General features: G+C 45.1%; 1 protein-coding gene across 1 annotated transcript; it reads left to right on the forward strand.

Moving 5' to 3' along the window:
* The first annotated feature begins 111 nt into the window (after positions 1-111).
* Positions 112-18923, forward strand: Proser1 (proline and serine rich 1). The gene is made up of 13 exons (XM_028763618.1): positions 112-730; positions 3143-3208; positions 5310-5378; positions 6089-6183; positions 7050-7143; positions 9115-9225; positions 10780-10863; positions 11998-12076; positions 12639-12734; positions 12986-13030; positions 14854-16537; positions 16933-17083; positions 17703-18923. Exons 1-13 carry the CDS (start codon positions 686-688, stop codon positions 17823-17825), a joined length of 2742 nt encoding a protein of 913 aa, XP_028619451.1. The 5' UTR covers positions 112-685; the 3' UTR covers positions 17826-18923.
* Positions 18924-19103: the final 180 nt, after the last annotated feature.

Genomic DNA, 19103 nt, shown 5'->3' on the forward strand with positions numbered 1-19103 from the left:
ACTAGGACCCCAGCGCCCCAAGTAGTGTTTCGGGCAATAGCGACTTAAGGTGGCGGCGCATAATTGCGTCTTGTGGACGCGACACCCTCTACTGAAGGTCCTCTGGAGCTGGTGGGGCGTTTAGGGGTGCTCCCGCTGGGCGCCTGGTCGCGTGAGCGCTGCGGTGCTCGAGAGCCGCCCTTGGCGAGGCTGTGTTCCCCTTCGCCCGGCTCCTAATGCGCCCCGGCCGCCGACCCGCTCCCGGAAGCTACGAAAACCCGTAACAAAGGACTTGTAGGGCCGCCGGCAGCCGGAGCTGCAGGACCCCGGGATCGAGCGGAGCGGCGGGGCCCGTGGGACCACGTGTTCCCGATCGCGGCGGTGAGCGGAGAGTGGCTCGGCGGCCTTCGGAGGAGCGCCCGGCCCTCGGCGCCCTACCGACCCCTGATTTCTGCAAACGCACAAGCCGGCTCTGCTCTGAGCAGCTGAAGCTTTGTGTGAAGAAGCTAATGAAGTCTGATTTTAATAAAAACTTTTTCCAAGTTTCCGTTCTGGGATTTTTGTTTTGTTTTTAGTGCAGTTTGCAATACTCTCTACCTCCTCGCCTCATTTCTCCTTTGGTGTATTATCCACGAGTCGAACCTGGGATGAGCGTTTTATAATTGCAAGTAGAACTGTTAGACGTCACATCGGAATAGTACTCAAGATGGACAAAAAGTCCTTTGAAACGGTGCTGGATGAAATTCGAAAGGTAATTGACCTTGATCTCTAAAATTCTGAGATAATTGTCGTGAGTTACTTTTTTTCAGGTGTTTGTTGTGTAGTCACCAAAGGGACTTGAACTTTCCTGTGTAATGTAAGAGCTTGCATCTTGGTAGGTTGCACTGCTTAAATAGAAGATAAACCACTTCACTGCTAAATTTAGGAAGTCATTGCGATATAGGAATTACGTTTGTATTACCGACGGTTCCGGAGCCAACTGTAAATCCTTAATAACGGAGCTTTTGGTTGGGTGACATTTATACAATGTTAACATGTTTCAGTAAGAGGAGTGACTGGGCACTGGAAGAGATGCCTACTAAGTTCCTTTTCAAATCTCAAGCTAGGCAGAATGGCTTCCTTGCCTTTGCTTTCCTCCTCTGCTTTTTCAAACTGTTTATATTTCCTGTTCCCTGGAATGAACCAGGCAGCAAAAAATTTGGAATGTAGGGTTGAGTCTAAAAGTATCTCTTAGGCAAAAATAACAGGTTCCCTGTTTGAAAGGGCAGTGCTGTGGCCTTGAGCCACACAGCATCTCAGAGCTTGCATGGGGCTGTCTTGCATCTGTTTGGCATCTCAAACCGTACCCCTGACTGGCACTGCGAAAATTGCCGCCAGTTTTAGTGCTTTGTTTTGCTCTTTGTAAGACCTCCTTTCTTCCCCTTTCAAATAACATACTTTTAATCTTTCCTATTTGATGGTGCTGTTTTTTTTTTCTTTTCAAATAGACTTATGCTCTTGCTGAGTCTTCTCTAATTAAAATTTGAAACAAAATGTCGTTTTACCATGTACTTGGAATTTGCCACATATGGTTGGTTTCTGGGCTGGTTTTTAACCACTCTGGGAAAATAAATTTTAAGTTAAAGTAGACCTGAATGCAGACTTCCGCTTTGGAGCAGTGTAGACATGCATTTGTATATCTTCTCCCTTCTCAGCCTTGTAAAAATGTCTGGTAATAAATATTAACGAGGGAATCAGAAAGGTTCCAGAGATAAAAGTCTGTTCATCTGAGGGGGGCCTTCAAGTCCACAATTCTAGTCTGCAATCAAAATGTGCTGCCAGTTGGCTTTGCCAGATGGAGAAGCGCATCCACCGTATCTTAGTCTACTAAAATGGAGTAAAATATAGAGGCATTTCTAAGTAGGGGCCGTGTTATAATTTTTAGAAATTGCTTTAGACTTGGTAAATGTCCATTTTAATGGGTCACCTCTTCTGTTGTTACTGTACAACCAAAGATAATACTGACTCTCACTTAAAGTAGAAATATGTGAGAAGACACTTGGGGGAAAAATAGGAAAGGCGTTGTTTTGTTTTCTCAAAACAGGAATAATAAGAGCTGTTAATTAGTAAGCATTTTTTCTGTTTGACTCCAGCTTTTTAATTGGAGTTAGATGGTGTACTCCCAATGTACAACACCAAGCCAAGCCCTCATTAGGTATCTAATGCTCCCCCAGGAGTCTGGTATTTAAAAAAAAAAAAAATGTGGTTCATGCTCTGTGTCGGGGCCAGCATTAGGGGAAGATTTGAGATAGGATTGGTGTCATCAGCTCAAGCCAGGATTTGGTCCTGAACCTTGTTTTGACTGTCTCTTTAATGATAAAGATAATAAGACTCCTCACCATGCATTACCCAGAATGCCATTTAAGAGCTGAACTGTTGAGCACCCTGGGTGATTTTACTGGCCGTTGCATTTGCTCCTAGCAGAAGCATATATAGAGAAAATACAAATATTATAGCTGTTTTGTAGTGAGGAGAAAATGGGCAGTTCATATTTTATGAATGCTTGCAATCTACGCAGCTTGCTTTAGTCTTTCCATCTCTGAGGTCCACAGTAGCTGGTAGAGGAGCAGATGTGACTTCTGTATAGTGAGTGCTAGGGCAAAGGCATCTGCTCTCATCTGCTGATATGTCCCACAGGAGAAGGAAGGCATTTATCAAACATCCCTCTATCAGGTTTCTAATTATTAGGACCTCAGTACAGCTTGTTGAAGGTTATGACTGGGATTTCCCCTTTATGAATGAGGAAGCAAGTTCTAAAGACTCTGTGGTGGGCCACCTTGCAAGTTCCGGCCAGCCTGGGCTTCGTAGTGAACCCACTATGGAAGAAAGAAAAAAAGGGCCAATTGTATCAGTAAGAGATGTTGTGAAAATTGTTAGACATTCACAAATTTGAAACATAATTTGTACTAATGTTGACTCTGTTACAATGTTGCTCCTTCTGTAGCCATGTTCTCCGGAGACCCAGCCAGGATAGAATTTCTTGTTTACCTTAGTTGCTGCAGCTCCCAGCTAGAGCTGAATGAGACCAGTCCCTGTCAGTCTGTGTGGGTGTGTATATAGTTTCAGTACCTGCATATTAACATGCTGCTGATGTACATTAATTCTTTGTTTCCCCCTTTTCTAGGCTGTTTTGACAGAATATAAATTAAAAGCAATTGAATATGTTCATGGGTACTTCTCCAGTGAACAGGTATTCTTTGTTTTTTAAAGCCTCTTTGTACTACTACTCTAGTTAATGTCTGTTTACTTACTAGATACATTCAGAATTGCTTTGACTTTGTTGCCTTATTCCGGGTAGAAGTTCTTAGTTATGGAAAAAAAAAAAGCCTGTAACGCCTTAGGAGAACTTAGTGCGCTTCACGTAATTACACCACACTCCTAGTCTAAAGTGATTTTAAAAATACTGTATCCTTTTTAAAGCAACTTACAGAACTGTCAGTTATTCTGGGGAAATATCAAAAGTTTATAAACTTGGGGCCTTAAGAGATGGCTCAGTGGTTAAGAGCACTTTCTGCTCTTGCAGAAGACCCAGGTTTGGTTCTTAACACCCTCATGATCACAGCCTACAACCATTCAGAACTCCAATTCCAAGGCATCTTGCCGGGTCTAGCATGGCCTTGGTAGGGACCAAATGAAAATGACTTGATTCCCTGCCCATGAGACAGGGCCAGCAGGCCAGTGTGGAGTGGGAGGGAGAGGGCTCCATGAGTGTCCATGGCTGCTGTGGGTGTAAGACTTGTTTGTGTAAGAACAGATCTTACTTTCTTCCTTCAAGTCTTCCCTGTCAACATTAATGACTCCATGAGTCTGGGAGGCTCATGGTGTATCTCACGTCTTAGCCAAATGGTAAACACTGGGACCTTCAGGACAGCCCTTAAGCCTGGGGGGGGGGGGAAGAAAACTCTAGAAACATAGGTTAAAAACAAGAATGCAGTATGAATTATGAGGGGCTTCACGAATCTAAAGGAACAAAAGCAGCCGCCTGTGAGCCAGTTATCAGAAAGATACTAAGGAAGGAGATCTCACCCAGCTAAGGCTTTTGTTGCTTACAAAGGAAGACAGATTCCTGAGTTCAGGGTTGGCGTGTGACATACTAATTTAGGTCCAGCTGTGACAGAAATAGTAATTTCAGGATCAGGTCCCATATTGCTAGTTTATAATAGTTTTAAAATTCACTGTATGATCAAAGAAGACATGAATAAATGTTGAACGGTTACAAAGACCACAGGCCCCTCCCATATTATTCCTTTGGATTTTCCTTCAAGACAGTGGCCCAGGGTGAGGGCATCTCTGTGCTGCTCGCTCCTGACTGCACCACAGGGTTCACTCCTGTTTCAAGGCGTTTGTGGGTGGTGGGAGGAGACCCTGGGATCCTAGCCCTCTGACTCTTACAGTGCAGTGCTGAGCTAGATCCAGGCCTCTGGCTGCAGATTCGAGCCCAAGGGTAGCCATGCGGGCCTTCAGCCAGTCACTGTGCTCCGTGCGGTGCTTGTGCACACCGTGGTGTGTAGCTTCTGTGTGTAGTTCCTGTTTCCACGCCCCATCTCCACCTAACTTTCAACTCCCTGTGCTTTCCGTTTACACCATTTCCTGGATTTGTTTTTTTATGACTTTATTTATTTTGTGGTACTCCAGGGCCTGGTATATGCTGCATATGTGCCCTCCGGCTGATCAACATCCCGGAATTCTTTTGTTTGTTTGTTTTAATTTTTATTTTGAGGCAGAGATTTACTTAGTTGCCAGTCATGCACTTCCAGGCTACGTCTAGATTGTATGCCTCCTTCCTTTGAAAAGGAAGGAAGGAAAAAGAAAGGAATAAAAGAACAATTTATTGTAGGGAGTGGACCGGAAATGCCACCACATTCACGTGATGGTCCGAGGACAGCTTGTGGGAGTCCCAGGCATCGACTCAGGTCTTCAGTCTTGATGGGACACACCTCTACCCACTGGGCCATCTTGCCAGCACTGTGTGTTTTTCTTTCTACCTAGACCAGTGCTGTCCAGTAGAAGGTTCTGCGATGGTACGAACATTCTTTGTCCATAGTGTCCTCTGTGCAAGCTGTTGTATCACGTGACTGTTGAGCACTTGATACGAGGCCTGTGCTGCTATGGGTCTGGAGTGTTGGGTTGTATTACAGTGGTTATGCTTTGCTGCACGGGTGGCCCCTGGTGCCATGTGCTCTTCTCCCATATGGGGATGGTGACGGGAATTACAAGTGTTGAAGTCTGTTTGAAAGAAATGTGTGCAGACGCTGCCTGCCATCAGAGCTGAAGTAAGCCTTTGCTTGCAGGTGGTTGATCTCCTAAGGTACTTCTCCTGGGCAGAGCCACAGCTGAAGGCCATGAAAGCACTACAGCACGTGAGTGACTCCCCTTCTCCACTGTGCAAAGTAACAATGTTTCATTCCCGTTTCACACAATCCAGGCCAAATTGTGCTTGGTATCAGAAAGAGCTAACCTTAAATTCTGTTATACTTTGATATACCAAATAACTATGTTAGAAAGTTAAAGCCTTCCAGGGTGTGAAACTGTGTTACTATTAAATCCTCTATGGGTTCTGACTGGCAAATTAAGGGACTATACTCATTGCAAAGCACTGTCCTGGGACTTTGACCCTTACGATTCAGATTTGACAGCATCTCCCATAGTGCATCACTGTAGACTAAAGGAAGCCATGCCTTAGGGAAGCTCAGTCCTTTCCCTGGCTCTGACTCCTGTGCCTTGCCTGGTGAGTTGAGTCACCCTTGTGTCCATGCCACCGTGGTAGATGGCCATTTAGAGGATTTTACATTTTAGAGGTGAGCACATTGGGGAATACAGACCTAAAATACATATGTAGAAGCTAGGTGTGTTTCTGAAGTCATTACACTAAAAGGAGTCCAAGCATGACTCAGAACTTTGGGAATTTTTCTAGAGTTGCCAAAGCTTACCTTTTGCATGTGTTATTTTCAGCTAAGATATAGGCTGTGTCCTAAAATGTTTATACTACAGAATTTAGTTATAGTTCCCCAAAATTGATAAGGTCTGATAGGAGGATCTCGTGTTGAAACATGGTTTCTTTTTGTGATAGAAAATGGTGGCCGTCCACCCAGCTGAAGTGGTGAGCATCCTCAGCTGTTTCACCTTTAGTAAGGACAAGCTGGCGGCTCTGGAGCTCTTGGCCTCGTGAGTATTTCTCTTACTGCTTCCTTCAAACCTGGAAGTTTAACTGGCTTTTAAAGTCCTTGATCTCTGTTAATGCGCCAGTTATGTGAGGCAGCAGAATGCTAACAAGGTAGTCTATGAAAAATGATCTGCATTAACGGGTCAACTTTGTAAGGAAGCAGGACCCTAATGAAGTAATCTATAAAAATTGCTGGGTGTGGTAGCACACGTCAGTTATGTCAGAGCGTGGGGGCCAGAGACAGGGGGCCCTGAGTAAGGCAATAAGAACCTGTCTGCAAACAAAAGAAACAAACAAAAATGCCCACGTTCTGTGAAAACACAGTACTAGATTCTGGTGTCATTACGTCATCAATTCTTCCTACATCTGTAGTCATAGCTCACAGAATAATAGGTACTTCATATGTATGTGGTCTTAGCTCATGGGATAATGAGCCCTTCCTTCATAGGATAATGACTGTTTCACATTCCTGCATTTTAGCATTTTCTTTGCCTTCTTCCCACCCTAAGTAACTCAAAAGGCAAGCTGACAAAAATGTGGGATGTTTACTGAGCAGGATACTTGTACCTCAGAGCCTTCAGCTCCAACAGTGATGGAGTGACCTCCAACAGTGATGGAGTGACGGGAGGCCGTGGGAGTGCCCTCGACTTGACACATGAGACCCGTAGTAAGCGTGAGCTTGAAGAGAAGGGACCCAAGCTTTAGCAAAGTTTAAGGGTGAGCGAGTTGCTTATTCACAGAGAGTGTATTTTACAGTCTGGTGTGTGTTTATATGTCTGTGAAAACACAAAACATGCCATAAAGACATTTCTGACGTGTATATCTGACTGGATCCTCCAACAGAAGCTAAGTCATGTTTCCTTAACAGAAATATTGTGGACGCACAGAACTCTCGTCCCATTGAAGATTTATTCAGAATCAACATGTCTGAGAAGAAACGGTGCAAGCGAGTCCTGGAGCAGGTAACCCTCACAGATACTGTGCAGATGCTGTGCTGAGTCTGGGTGTGGGTGAACAATGAAGTGCTTGCCTCACTGCGGTGGTGCTGGAAACTAGCTTAGAAGCAGACATTCTTGCCAGCCAGAGAACACAGGTAAAGCCCTGAAGAAGAAGCTTGTGGGTGCAGAGATGACTCAGGAGTGAGACACCAGTGGTGGCTTACCCAGCAGGGCGCTTGTATCTTTCCCCTGTGGAGCTTTGCCATGACACCAAACATTTTATGTCCATCTGCTTAGGAAGAGTGGCTGCATATTTGCTTTGTTAGCAGACTTACAGTAATCAAACTCATAAGAATACTAAAACAAAACTCCACGTCGTGTATGAAAATCTGTAAAGGGGACAGAGTTTTCTATTCTATCCAAGCATCTCATTCTGACTTGCAAATTGCTAATGTAATGCTGCCTGTCCACTGAAGCAGAAGCCTGAATGAAGGAGATACAGGATGCTCTCCAAGGGCCCTGCTGTTCATCAGTGTGGTCCTTGAAGCCTCCTAAGGTCAGGGAGGAGGCTCTGCCTCCCTGCTTGTTTCCGTTGCTGAGATGACACTCATCCTACATCTCCTTAACACCAGTGTCACTGATTTTCTTGACAAAAATCTTGAAGTCCTATATACATAGCTGTGATTGTCTTCCCTCTAATGTAGTCTATGCATAGCTTGTTGACTCAGAAATGTTCTAGGACCACATGCTCTTTTGAGTGGAACACTATTAATGTAGATGAATTAATCAAATTGTTCCTATGTTTTAGTCCAAAATCATGTTAAGAATTTGTCCTAAGGAAATAACAGAAATATACAAATGTATATATAAGGGTATTTTCCTAGTATAGTTTATTATGACTAAATTGAGGTGATTTTTTTTTAAAGGTTGAGGTATTTAGTTGGAGGCTAGATTGTGCAATTAATGTGATTTGTGGGAGTTTATAAAAATAATTATAAATACAAACAGCATCCCTGTACATTCTTCAATATGAATATGACTGTATGTGTTGTGTATGCTGCACATATTACTTGACTGCACCTGGGTATTCCTGTAATACAGTGTACATCCACTGGAGTGATTTGCTTTACAAAGTACTCCTCATTTATTACCAGCTCTGTGTGTCTGAGGTACCATCTTAGGAGCCGAGAGTGCAGTGTAAACACCATATACCTTAATCCTTTCTCAGTCTCTCACAAGCAAACACTAAATCATTCCTGTTTTTTTCAGTAGTCTGGCTCTTTGGAATTGTTTTTAAACATCCTTAAATATTTTATTTTTCTTAATGTGTGTGAGTTTGTGCCTGTAAGTGTAGATGCATGTGAAGGGCAGAAGAGGGTGAGCTACCCAATGTGGGTGTTGGAACCAGGTCTTCTGCAAGAACAGCAAGTGCTGCGTGTGTGTGTGTGTGTGTGTGTGTGTGCGTGCGTGTGTGTGTGTGTGTGTATGTGTGTGTGTGTGTGTGTGTGTGTGTTGTAAACATTTTTTCAAAGCAATCTCATTTTGACTGTTTGGGTTTTTGGTTTTTTGTTTGGTTTGGTGTGGTTTGTTGTAGTTGTTGTTGTTTTGGTAGTCAGTTAAAGAAATGGAGCAGACAATGCTCACTATGTAGACCAGACTAGCCTCAAACTCACAGAACTCTGCCTGCCTGAATCCTGGGATTAAAGATGTGTATATCACATCCTATTGCTAAATAACAGACCGTTCTTGAACCTGTTGGTTACAGCTCTGATGGTATATAGTGTAACCATGGTAATAATTCCACAGAAGGAGCCCTCACTTCTTTGGACACTCCCTTGGGTTCCTGGAGGTCCCTGGTGATTGATTGGTGGGTGAACGTGTGAACAAACGCTGTGCTGCTCCTTAATTCATGGCCTTAGCTGGACTTCCTAACACTTAGAATGCCTGACGTAATGAGTTTGATTTTTGTTAACCACCTTCTTTTTCATGTTACAGGCTTCCAAGGCAGGCTGCAAAGCCCCTCATGCCATGATTTCTTCGTGCGGAACCTTCCCAGGAAACCCCTATCCCAAAGGAAAGCCCAGTCGCATAAATGGAGTTTTCCCTGTAAGCGTGCTTCTACATAACTGAGGTTCCCATGACCAAGTGTCACGGTAGCACAGATCTATACCTTTATGTGCTGCCTATGAGGATGTGCCAGCTTACGATGCTCCTCCAAAGGGAAGGGGTTTCCTGTCTTCCACTTAACTGATAGACCATTGCAAGTTCATGGGTAGCCATTAACTGACATGTTACCCTCGGAACATGACAGATAAAGGTTGATTTTGCTGTTTTATTCGCCAACTATCCTCAGAAATTTTTGACAGTTGTATAGCCAAGAACCCATTTGGGAAACTGCAAGATGGAGCCATATAAGAATCTTGTTTGGAGACCAGTGGGTGGTTCTCAAAGCCCTTGGAAAATAATCTTTGCAGAAGTTACATTCAAAAGTCATTACATTTCTATTACTGTGTCAAAACCCCAGAGCTTCATGGATTAAATAGTAGACATCTATTATTTCCAGTAGTTTTTGGGTTGTTTGATTAGTTGGTTGATTGGTTGGTTGGTTGGATTTGTTTTTTATTTCGAGCAGGGTCTCCACAACTTTGGCTGGCCTGGAACTCACAATGTAGAGCAGGCTGGCCTGGAATTCAGAGATCTACCCACACCTACCTCCCAATTGCTAGGGTTTAAGGCCTGGGCCACCACACTATGCTCCTGTAGTTTCCCTGACTTGGAGGAGTGGGAGTGGCTTAGCTCTGTAGTTCTGGCTCAGGTTTTACCTGCAAACTTGACTAAGTGCCTGGCAAGTTACTGTTGTGTGTTGCCAGGAATCTTATTCCTCACCACGAGGACTTGAGTACCCTCATGACATGGTAGCTAGTTTCCACAGCACATGTAACCAAGGGGAAGCAGGGGCAGCTGCAACAAGGCTTCTTAGGACTTGCTTTTGGGAATCAGTGCCATTCTTTAATGTCGTGGTAGTGACACACATCAGCCCTAGTTATTCTGAAATTGATGGTGGGCAGTGGAGCCATCTTGGAAGCTGGCCTCTATACCAGTGTGTGCTACCTAAGGATGCTGCCTGAGGCAACAGACTGTGGAGATTTCTGATCTGTTCTATAGAGCAGTCTCTAATGAGGTCTTAGTCACCAGGTTTCTTTTCCTTTTTGTTTTTTTGTTTTTTTGTTTTGTTTTGTTTTTTTTGAGACAGGGTTTCTCTGTGTAGCCTTGGCTGTCCTGGAACTCACTCTGTAGACCAGGCTAGCCTCGAACTCAGAAATCCGCTGCCTCTGCCTCCCAAGTGCTGGGATTAAAGGCATGTGCCACCACTGCCCGGTGCCAGGTTTCTTTCTTAATCTCTGCTTTATATACACTGGCATGAAAGTTGGCATGTGTGTGTGTATAGAAAGTATTACTCTATATATCATCCTTCCCTGTCATCCTCCTCTGCTACCATGGTACGATGGTTAAGAGGAAGGTGAGGTCGCCAACTGGGGCAAGATTGGACCTGGAATCCAAGACTTATTCTTAGCAGTCCCTTCAGAATAATTCAGTGCAGTTGTCTGCTGTGTCTAAAATCTCACCCCCCCCCCTTATCTCTTTCTCTTTTTTAAATAGGGAACTCCTCTGAAGAAGGATGGTGAAGAAATTACCAATGAAGGCAAAGGAATAGCAGCTCGAATTCTCGGGCCATCCAAACCAGTATGTGCTGAAATAGAAATAGGAAGCAAGTGTTAGGTTCTCTATGCGTAGCTTTCTGTCTGTGTAAAGTAAGGTTTTTGTGTTGCAGTTCAAATATGATAGAAATTTCAGGTCAGAGAGAATGGCTTAGGGCTCGAGTCTACAGACTTAGTTCAGGAGCTCAAGGCTCTCTGGAGAGAAAGCATTTGATTTGAAAGTTAACCTGGCCACATTCATCTGTTTAGATAAGGATTAGAAAGTGATGTTTACCTGCTAGCTAATTAGTCTTAATGTTAGTGAACCAGGCATGGAGCCAGGGGCTTGTCCTTCAAAGGGAGTGATTGCAGTGACTGGAAATGTGAATTGAACAGGAGAACAGGACCTCCCGAGTGGAGAGTTCATAAGGACTGGTGGCCCCACACAGGCCTTGCGTTCTCTGCCCATTCACAAGACAGAAGCAGGTGGCTGTTTATGAGGCCCGAGAAAACAGTTCCTTCCCTCCAGGGGAGGCCTCTGCCCTATGACTCCTGCTCCCTCTTCCACTCTGGGTAATATACAGTGTTTGGTGGAGCTTTGGGTACTTCAGATTCTGTAAATGTGATCAACTGTAAAATAAGGTGCTTGTAAATCTAGGGGTTTCAAAAGAATGAAAACATTCAGTTCCTAATCCATAGTGTAAACATTGTCAGACTGCCAGGTGCTAATGATCCGCCCAGTGCTGAGGTCCTAATGCTCGAAGGAGAGCATTGCCCTTGAGGTCTTTATGTGTTGGAGAGACCAGACCCTGAAGATCCTAGTGATCATAGGAGGACATTGTCCTTGAGGTCATTATGTGTCAGGGAGAGACCTAAAGGTCTCTTGTGTTGCTTTTGTACTGAAAATGGGAATTCCTGGGTTTGGCAAGGCTGGGTCAGAAAGGCACCTGCTATTCATTCAGGTCTGACCTTTATTGGGAGGATGAATGGATGCTAAAATAAAAACACAGCATGTCTGGCAAGCTGTACCTTTGGAACTGAGAAGAACCACCCTTATGAAAGCAAAGACTATGTAGTCTGAGCTGTGACAACTGGGGCATCTTCAGTGTCTTAGGATTGTATTGTTTTATGAGGAGATGTGCTTTTGGTGATGTCTAACTACTGTGCTTCCCTTGTCCAGCCTCCTTCAACATACAATCCACACAAACCTGTCCCCTACCCAATACCTCCATGCCGGCCACATGCAACTATCGCACCAAGTAAGCATTTGCTTGTCTGCACTTTCCTTTCTGCTGGTCATTACATTGAGAGGATGGGCTGCTGTATGTGTGTGGGGAATCTACAGCACTTCAGTCCTGAGAGCTTAATTTTGCCGACGGTCAGCTGCTGTATCTTGGTCTAGCACACTGCCGCAGGCAGGCGTAGTTTATTTTTAGTGTGTTTTCCATGTTTACCTGAGTTGCAGATTGTTTTAATTGCCTTATTCTTAGGGCTTTTCACATTGGTAAATAGCCTTAAGTGCCCTTTTTTTAGGTAGCTGATGTCCAGAGGTATCATCAATACATATGGAAATGGTCAAGTGTGTGTACTGGGCTTAAGTGGGGCAGGCTCACCCTGCCTCACCTGTCAGAAGGTGTCTGGGACAGGCATACAGCCAGGACAGTCTTCCCCTTCAGTTCTCACGTACGCTCTTTCCATGTGAGATGCCCCTCTATTACATGACAGTTTAAAATAAACCACATTTCCCGAAATGGCGCAGATTTTAACTCCTAGCCTGTGATACTAAGTTCTCTCTCTTTTTCTATCATGTGCTCACTTCAGGTGCTTACAACAATGCAGGTCTGGTACCGTTAGCCAATGTGATAGCTCCAGGCGTCCCACCTCCACCTCCATACACTCCAAATCCAGCAGGAACAGGTAAAGACCTACGCTGTATGCTGTTTAAAATGAGTCACGAAGTGTTCGTATATGTGTCTGTAAATGTGTTTATACAGTAACAGCCTGTTCTAGTCATGTGGATATGATTCTTCCTGGTTACCTTATTTTTCCTTCAGTGTTTTCAATGATATCTAATTACTTTATCTTAGCTTTTCTTTTTTTGACATCTATCTGTGGTTATGGTGGGGGAATAATCTGATTAAAGTTTGAAATTATTTCTTTTTATATAGACAATGAAGATCTCTCCAGTCAATCAAAACCTACTCAGAGTCAAAGTGAGTACCAAGTAGATCCAGAAACAACTGCTGTCTGTCATGACTGCTGGCTGTTGCTCACAGGGGCAGGCTTGGGAAAGGCTCCTAGATGTAGGGTAATTCACTAAGAATGACTTGATAGTGGTAGAGTTTATTTTCAGGAAATGCGTATATTGTCTGGTTTTAAATTCAATTTATAACTTTGTATTCTATTTGCAAAACTCCGTGAAATCTAAGAGTCACGTGACATGTACACCCATAGTCACTTAGCATTGTGATACGGGAGAGGAGATTTTCATGTGCGCACGAATATGACCCTTTTTGACAGATAATAAGTCTAGTAAGCCCATTAGGCATAACCTTACGTGGAAAAGGATAAGGGCACGGAAGACCAAAGGCACTGAACACAAGGTGGCCTGGGTAGCGCCTCCAGATGGCAGCACCGAACTGTATTGCCCAGTCAGAAATGGGCAGTAGGAAGGGATGCTTTCTGGTGTGGGTGGAAAGAGTTCTCTCAGAGAGAAAAGGCAACACTTAAGTCTGATTAGTGTGCCGAGGTTGGGGGTATTGGTGGGAAATCTCCCCTCTCTGTGAAGGTCCCAGAGATATGGCCAGCTTCTGTTCTGTGTAGAGGAGGGAGGGCAGGGTGGTAGGTATCAGGATTTCTTTCTGTGGCTTTGGAGCTACCTAGCTCTAGAAACAAGTCATTCGACATTATGGAGACAATTTTAAAGCCTTTACATTCAAATACACACACACACACACACATTTTTTTTTTAAATTCCTTTTTAAAAATTACAGAACAGTAATAAAGACTACCTCTGTAGTGGTAAGGCCGTGGGCCCTATCATGTGATAGCTGTGTGATATTATTTGTTGTAGGTTTTCTGGGGCTTTTTTTTTTTTTTGGTTGGTTGGGTTTTTGTTTGTTTGTTTGTTTGGTTTTGTTTGGTTTGGTTTGGTTTTTGCTGTGCTGGAGTATTGAGGCCAGGGGCTTATACAAGCTTTCTATAATGAAGCTGCATAACTGTATGATCTTTATTAATCCACTGGCTTACCCATACCAAGCCTCAGCTTATCCATATATAAAATGGGAGTCTAGGTCTCTGGATTAATGTGAGGCAGATGGAGTGACCATATGAGAGTCCTCTTGCCAAGAGTCTGGTTTCCACACACATCTTTAAATATCTGTCTTAACTCCCTGAACAGTGCTGTTCATTGGTTATCACTACAGAAGGAGGAGCTATCTGTGTTACCTCTGAAACAGAATTGGTCTAAATACAGTCTCAGACAGTGCTGATCACAGTGCCGTTGCCTGTAGAAGTTTGGTTTCCCATCAGCTGCCAAAGAGCAGTTGGACACAGCCATTGAACCCATTCCAGGGGAAGAACCCAGATCACCCCAAATCCTCCTTTTAATTATCCATAGAGTTTATCAGAATTAGATGGTGTAGCATACACAAGGAAATTTTGAGAACAAGTTACTGGGTGGTTTGGGATCTGCCCTCTAAGGTGAACCTGTATGGATCCCTGACACAAGCTTACTAAAACAGAGGCCTGAGTGTGGCCAGGACGGGCTATATAAGGCTTTCCAGTATTCCCAAAGTAGGCTGTGGGCTGCCCAGGTCAGTGAGATGGTCCTGAGGTCATGTATGTGTTCACCCTAGAGAAAGGGTTCTTCAAACACCCAGCAGCTCAGGCGTGACAAGAGCAACTTGATCTTGCCCTTGTTTTTCTTTGGTATTTGTGAAATATGACCTCTCCCCTCCAAAACAATGGCTATGCTACTTTTCGTTTAAATTGGACATTCCAACACTGTTAAACACCTGCCTCTTCTCTCCCCCAGCATTTTCCACCCCAGCAAGTCAACTCTTCTCTCCTCATGGTTCTAATCCTTCGACTCCCGCTGCAACTCCAGTACCTGCTGTGTCCCCAGCCAAGGCAGTAAACCATCCATCCGTGTCAGCAGCTGCCCCCGGGGCTGGAATGAGTGCGCCCAACACTGCCCTGGCAGTGTTCCCAACACCTCAGCCATCCAACCCGAACCCGACTGTGATCCGGACTCCCTCCATGCCCGTAACACCTGTTACTTCTGCCCACAGCACCACACCGGCTCCAGTCCCTTCCATTTTTTCTGGCCTAGTGCCACTGCCAGGTCTATCTGCCACCCCTAACCCATCCACTCAGGCCAGCTCGACACCAAGGGTCACTCTGGCTTCCAGTGAGACATTTGCTTCCACTTGTGCCCCATTCACCAGCCACTCCTCGGGCAGCTCTATAGCTGGGTCAGCCAGTAACCCAATCACAGCTCCCCTCTCGTCGTCGGTCTTCGCAGGTCTGCCTTTGCCCTTCCCACCAGCATCCCACAGCATAGCTACCCCAACTCCTTCCGTAATCGCCAGTGCTGCGGGTCCACATGGTGTAAATAGCCCCCTTCTGTCTGCCTTAAAAGGCTTTCTTACGTCAAATGACACACATTTAATCAATTCCTCCGCCTTGCCATCTGCAGTCACAAGTGGACTGGCTTCTTTGTCCTCTCTTCCCAATCGAAACGCGGATTCTCCTGCCTCAGCCACTAACAAGTGCTATCCCCCTGCGGCTGTTCCCGCTGCACAGAGGTCTTCCACCCCAGGGTTGGCCATGTTCCCAGGCCTGCAGTCTCCTGTGGTTAGTGCCACCTCTGCAGCCCCAACACTGGCTGCACAGTCCCCGTTAGCTACCCCCACCTCCACAGCAGTGCCAGTCAGCTGTGGCTCCTCCGGTTCGCTTTTGCATGGACCCCATGCGGGTGGCATCTCATCTGCCCCTGTTGCACCAACTATGCCTGTTATGATAAAAAGTGAGCCCACAAGCCCTCCACCTTCAGCCTTCAAAGGCCCAGCTCACCCCGGGACTCCTGCTCGTGGTACCTTGGGTCTATCGGGTGCCCTGGGCCGTGGGTACCCCACGACCTCAGTGCCCATCAGTGTGTCCACTTGCCTTAACCCTGCTCTGTCTGGGCTCTCCAGTTTGAGCACTCCCTTAGCTGGTTCTATGTCCCTTCCACCGCACGCATCCTCCACACCCATTGCGCCTGTCTTCACTGCCCTTCCCCCTTTCACTTCATTGACCAATAGTTTCCCTCTGCCGGGCAGTCCCTCCCTCAATCCTGCTGTATCTCTCGCGGGGCCGGTAACCACCACATCTGCAGCTGTACACCCTAGCTCTGCAACAGTGCGCTCAGTGCTGCCCACCTCCAATGCCTCACCTGCGGCCTTCCCACTCAACCTGTCTACGGCTGTGCCCTCGCTCTTTGCGGTCACCCAGGGCCCGCTGCCCACCTCTAACCCATCCTACCCCGGCTTCCCTGTCTCTAGTGCCCCAAGCAGTGCCCCCACACTGCCCTCGTTCCCAGGGCTGCAGGCGCCCTCCACGGTGGCAGTTACCCCATTGCCAGTGGCTGCCTCGGCTCCATCACCTGCACCTGTTCTGCCGGGGTTTGCCTCAGCCTTCAGTTCCAACTTCAACTCCGCCTTGGTGGCACAAGCCGGGTATGTGACTGGGCTGCAGACAGGTTCAAGTCACTTCTCACCAAGCTTATGTAGCTCAGTCTTGATTTATATTGAGATACTGGGCTACAAGGGGTGGAGGAATAGAAGCGCAATACCCAAAATGTTTCATGACTCGCCAGCCATGTAAGAGTGACTACTCGGCTTGCTTCTAAGGTGGCCGGAAGTGTTATGAGTGAGGTGTTGCTTTCAGAGTTACTGCTCTCTGAGTAAGTTTTACCACAGCAAGTGACTCATTTCTGCAGTTCCGTCCTACAGAGGAGCTGCGATTTGTTCGCTTTCCCATTTTTAAGTTGCCTCTTGCCAAATACGGAAGAAGCAGCCGCCCGCCTCCAAGTGTCCGCAGTTTGACCTGTTTTTCTACTGATTGTTTTCAGTTTGTCTTCTGGACTCCAAGCTGCCGGTAGCTCTGTTTTTCCTGGCCTTCTGTCCCTCCCAGGTATCCCTGGGTTTTCCCAGGCTCCTTCACAGTCCTCCCTTCAAGAGTTACAGCACAGCGCAGCTGCGCAGTCGGCTTTGTTACAGCAGGTATGCAGTCTGGAGTAAGTAAAGCCCTGAGCCACCATCTTGACGGTCCAACGCCAGCAAGAATGAGGCTTACCAGAATCAGAAGATTAGTTTCATTAGCTCTCTCCAAACTCGCAGACTCTATGTCTCCTTTCAGAAGAGTAACAAAGAGTGGGAAGCAAATGTATGAATTGTTTTTCCCATTTCTAGATTTTTTATTTTAAATAAATTGAGCCAGATGAGTACATGCCTTTAATCCCAGCACTCAGGAGGCAGAGAAGCAGGAGGATATCTGAATTCCAGGACAGCCAACTCTGTAGAGTGAGTTCCAGGACAGCCAAGGCTACACAGAAAAACCTGTCTCCCGAGAACAGAGCAAAGCAAACACTCAATTTGGAGACTTAGTAAAATGGAAACTAATCAAGATGATTACAATTTAATGTGTCTTATACTTAAGCTATAACGGATACAATAAGGCAAATTACCTCTACCAAACAACGAAAATTCACCTCCTGACTTATTTTTTAAAATAGTCTTTTTGCCCTCTAGTCCCTGTTCTGTCTGGTTGTATGTGGGTGGGAGCCAGTCCACGCCCAGTGAACTGGAACTCTGCTAACTGGTTGTGCCTTATTTCCTGCAGGTCCATTCAGCATCAGCTCTGGAGAGCTATCCCGCCCAGACAGATGGGTTTCCTAGCTATCCCTCCACGCCAGGAACACCATTTTCTCTGCAAACAGGCCTATCCCAAAGTGGATGGCAATGAATTTTATTATTCTTGGGAACAACATGAGATTTACCCAAGATCTACAGTGAACAATCTGATAGATGAAATTGGCCAATAATTTTAAAGTAAGAGTTCCTTAGGGACACAGGGACAAAGCTTGTTCAGGTTGTCTTTTTAAAGTGGTTGTATCAGAACCCTAATCTGACCTATGTAAATAAGATGACAATAAATTGTATTGAGAATAGTATTTTAAGCGTACTTGGGGACTTATTACCTCCCTTCCTATAGCTTTGAATTATGTGAGTGATCCACATAGACTACTGAAGAGGAGACCGAAGTCTTTATAGCCAAATACAGCCTTAAGTCTGCTCATGTCGCCTCCATGGACAGAAGTGATAGTTGTGCCTCTGGCTGCATGGGGTTGGGGTTGGGAGGGGCAGTTCTATTCTTCAGATGAATGTCAGCATCAACTGGAATACAGTAGTCCATATGTAGCCACAAAGGGGACTTGAGACAACTATCACTTTTAATTTATTACCAATAGTCATATGTACTGCTGAATTTGACTGAATATATTTCAGGAAAGTAAAATAGTGCTTACTATAGTCTTTAGAATGACTACCAGGTGTTTTCAACTAAAAATGTATACCCAGAATGACTTTCTTATAGATCTATAAGTAAGGGAGTCCTAGGATAATGGCCAAACATCTTTCATGATCTCAGCAGTATGCCGAGGTGAGTCCCAGACCACCTCTATTGCTCATTGTGCCCTGGAAGCTCTTGTGAATGTTTACAATCATGGGATGTATTTCCACTTACACACTCAACTGAAATGAATGTGGGACAGCAAGAGAGAAGACTTGCTCTGTCTGTGCGTGCAGTGTTCACTAAGGACCTGTGCTGGTGGACCGTGACCTACACTGGGGTGGGGGAGGTGGGGAGAATGTCAACCCTAGGATCTACTGTAGTGCATCTCAACACCTAGAAATTCTACTTTTATAATGATGGTGTCTGGAAGATGTTGCAAATGGACTTTCCTTCAATGTGGGGAACAACCTTTTTAAGTATATTGACTAATCCTGTATAGTTAGTTTTTAACATTTTCTTAAAAATAAACTTTATGGATATCACAAACTATAGAAGTGTCTTATTAAATGCTAGGTAGATAACTGTTTAGTTCTTCTAGTTTCTAAGGCTAATATATTGATTATTTTTGTCTGAATTTAGAAACTCCGTTTAGAATACTGATTGCCCAGTCCTTTAAGTGAAATCTTAGGAAAAAGACAGACGATGAGCAACACTCAGGACAGACAGATA

The sequence above is a fragment of the Grammomys surdaster genome, unplaced genomic scaffold, assembly GCF_004785775.1.
Source record: "Grammomys surdaster isolate TR1022 unplaced genomic scaffold, NIH_TR_1.0 139, whole genome shotgun sequence".
NCBI lineage: Eukaryota > Metazoa > Chordata > Mammalia > Rodentia > Muridae > Grammomys > Grammomys surdaster.

What these genes read in the sequence shown, in the direction of transcription:
- Proser1 (XM_028763618.1), top strand. Translation starts at nt 686, where the DNA reads ATGGACAAAAAGTCCTTTGAAACGGTGCTGGATGAAATTCGAAAG. An exon ending in GCTCTGGAGCTCTTGGCCTC is followed by an intron (nt 6,184 to 7,049) that starts GTGAGTATTTCT and finishes TTTCCTTAACAG; the next exon opens with AAATATTGTGGACGCACAGA. An exon ending in GCAAGCGAGTCCTGGAGCAG is followed by an intron (nt 7,144 to 9,114) that starts GTAACCCTCACA and finishes TTCATGTTACAG; the next exon opens with GCTTCCAAGGCAGGCTGCAA.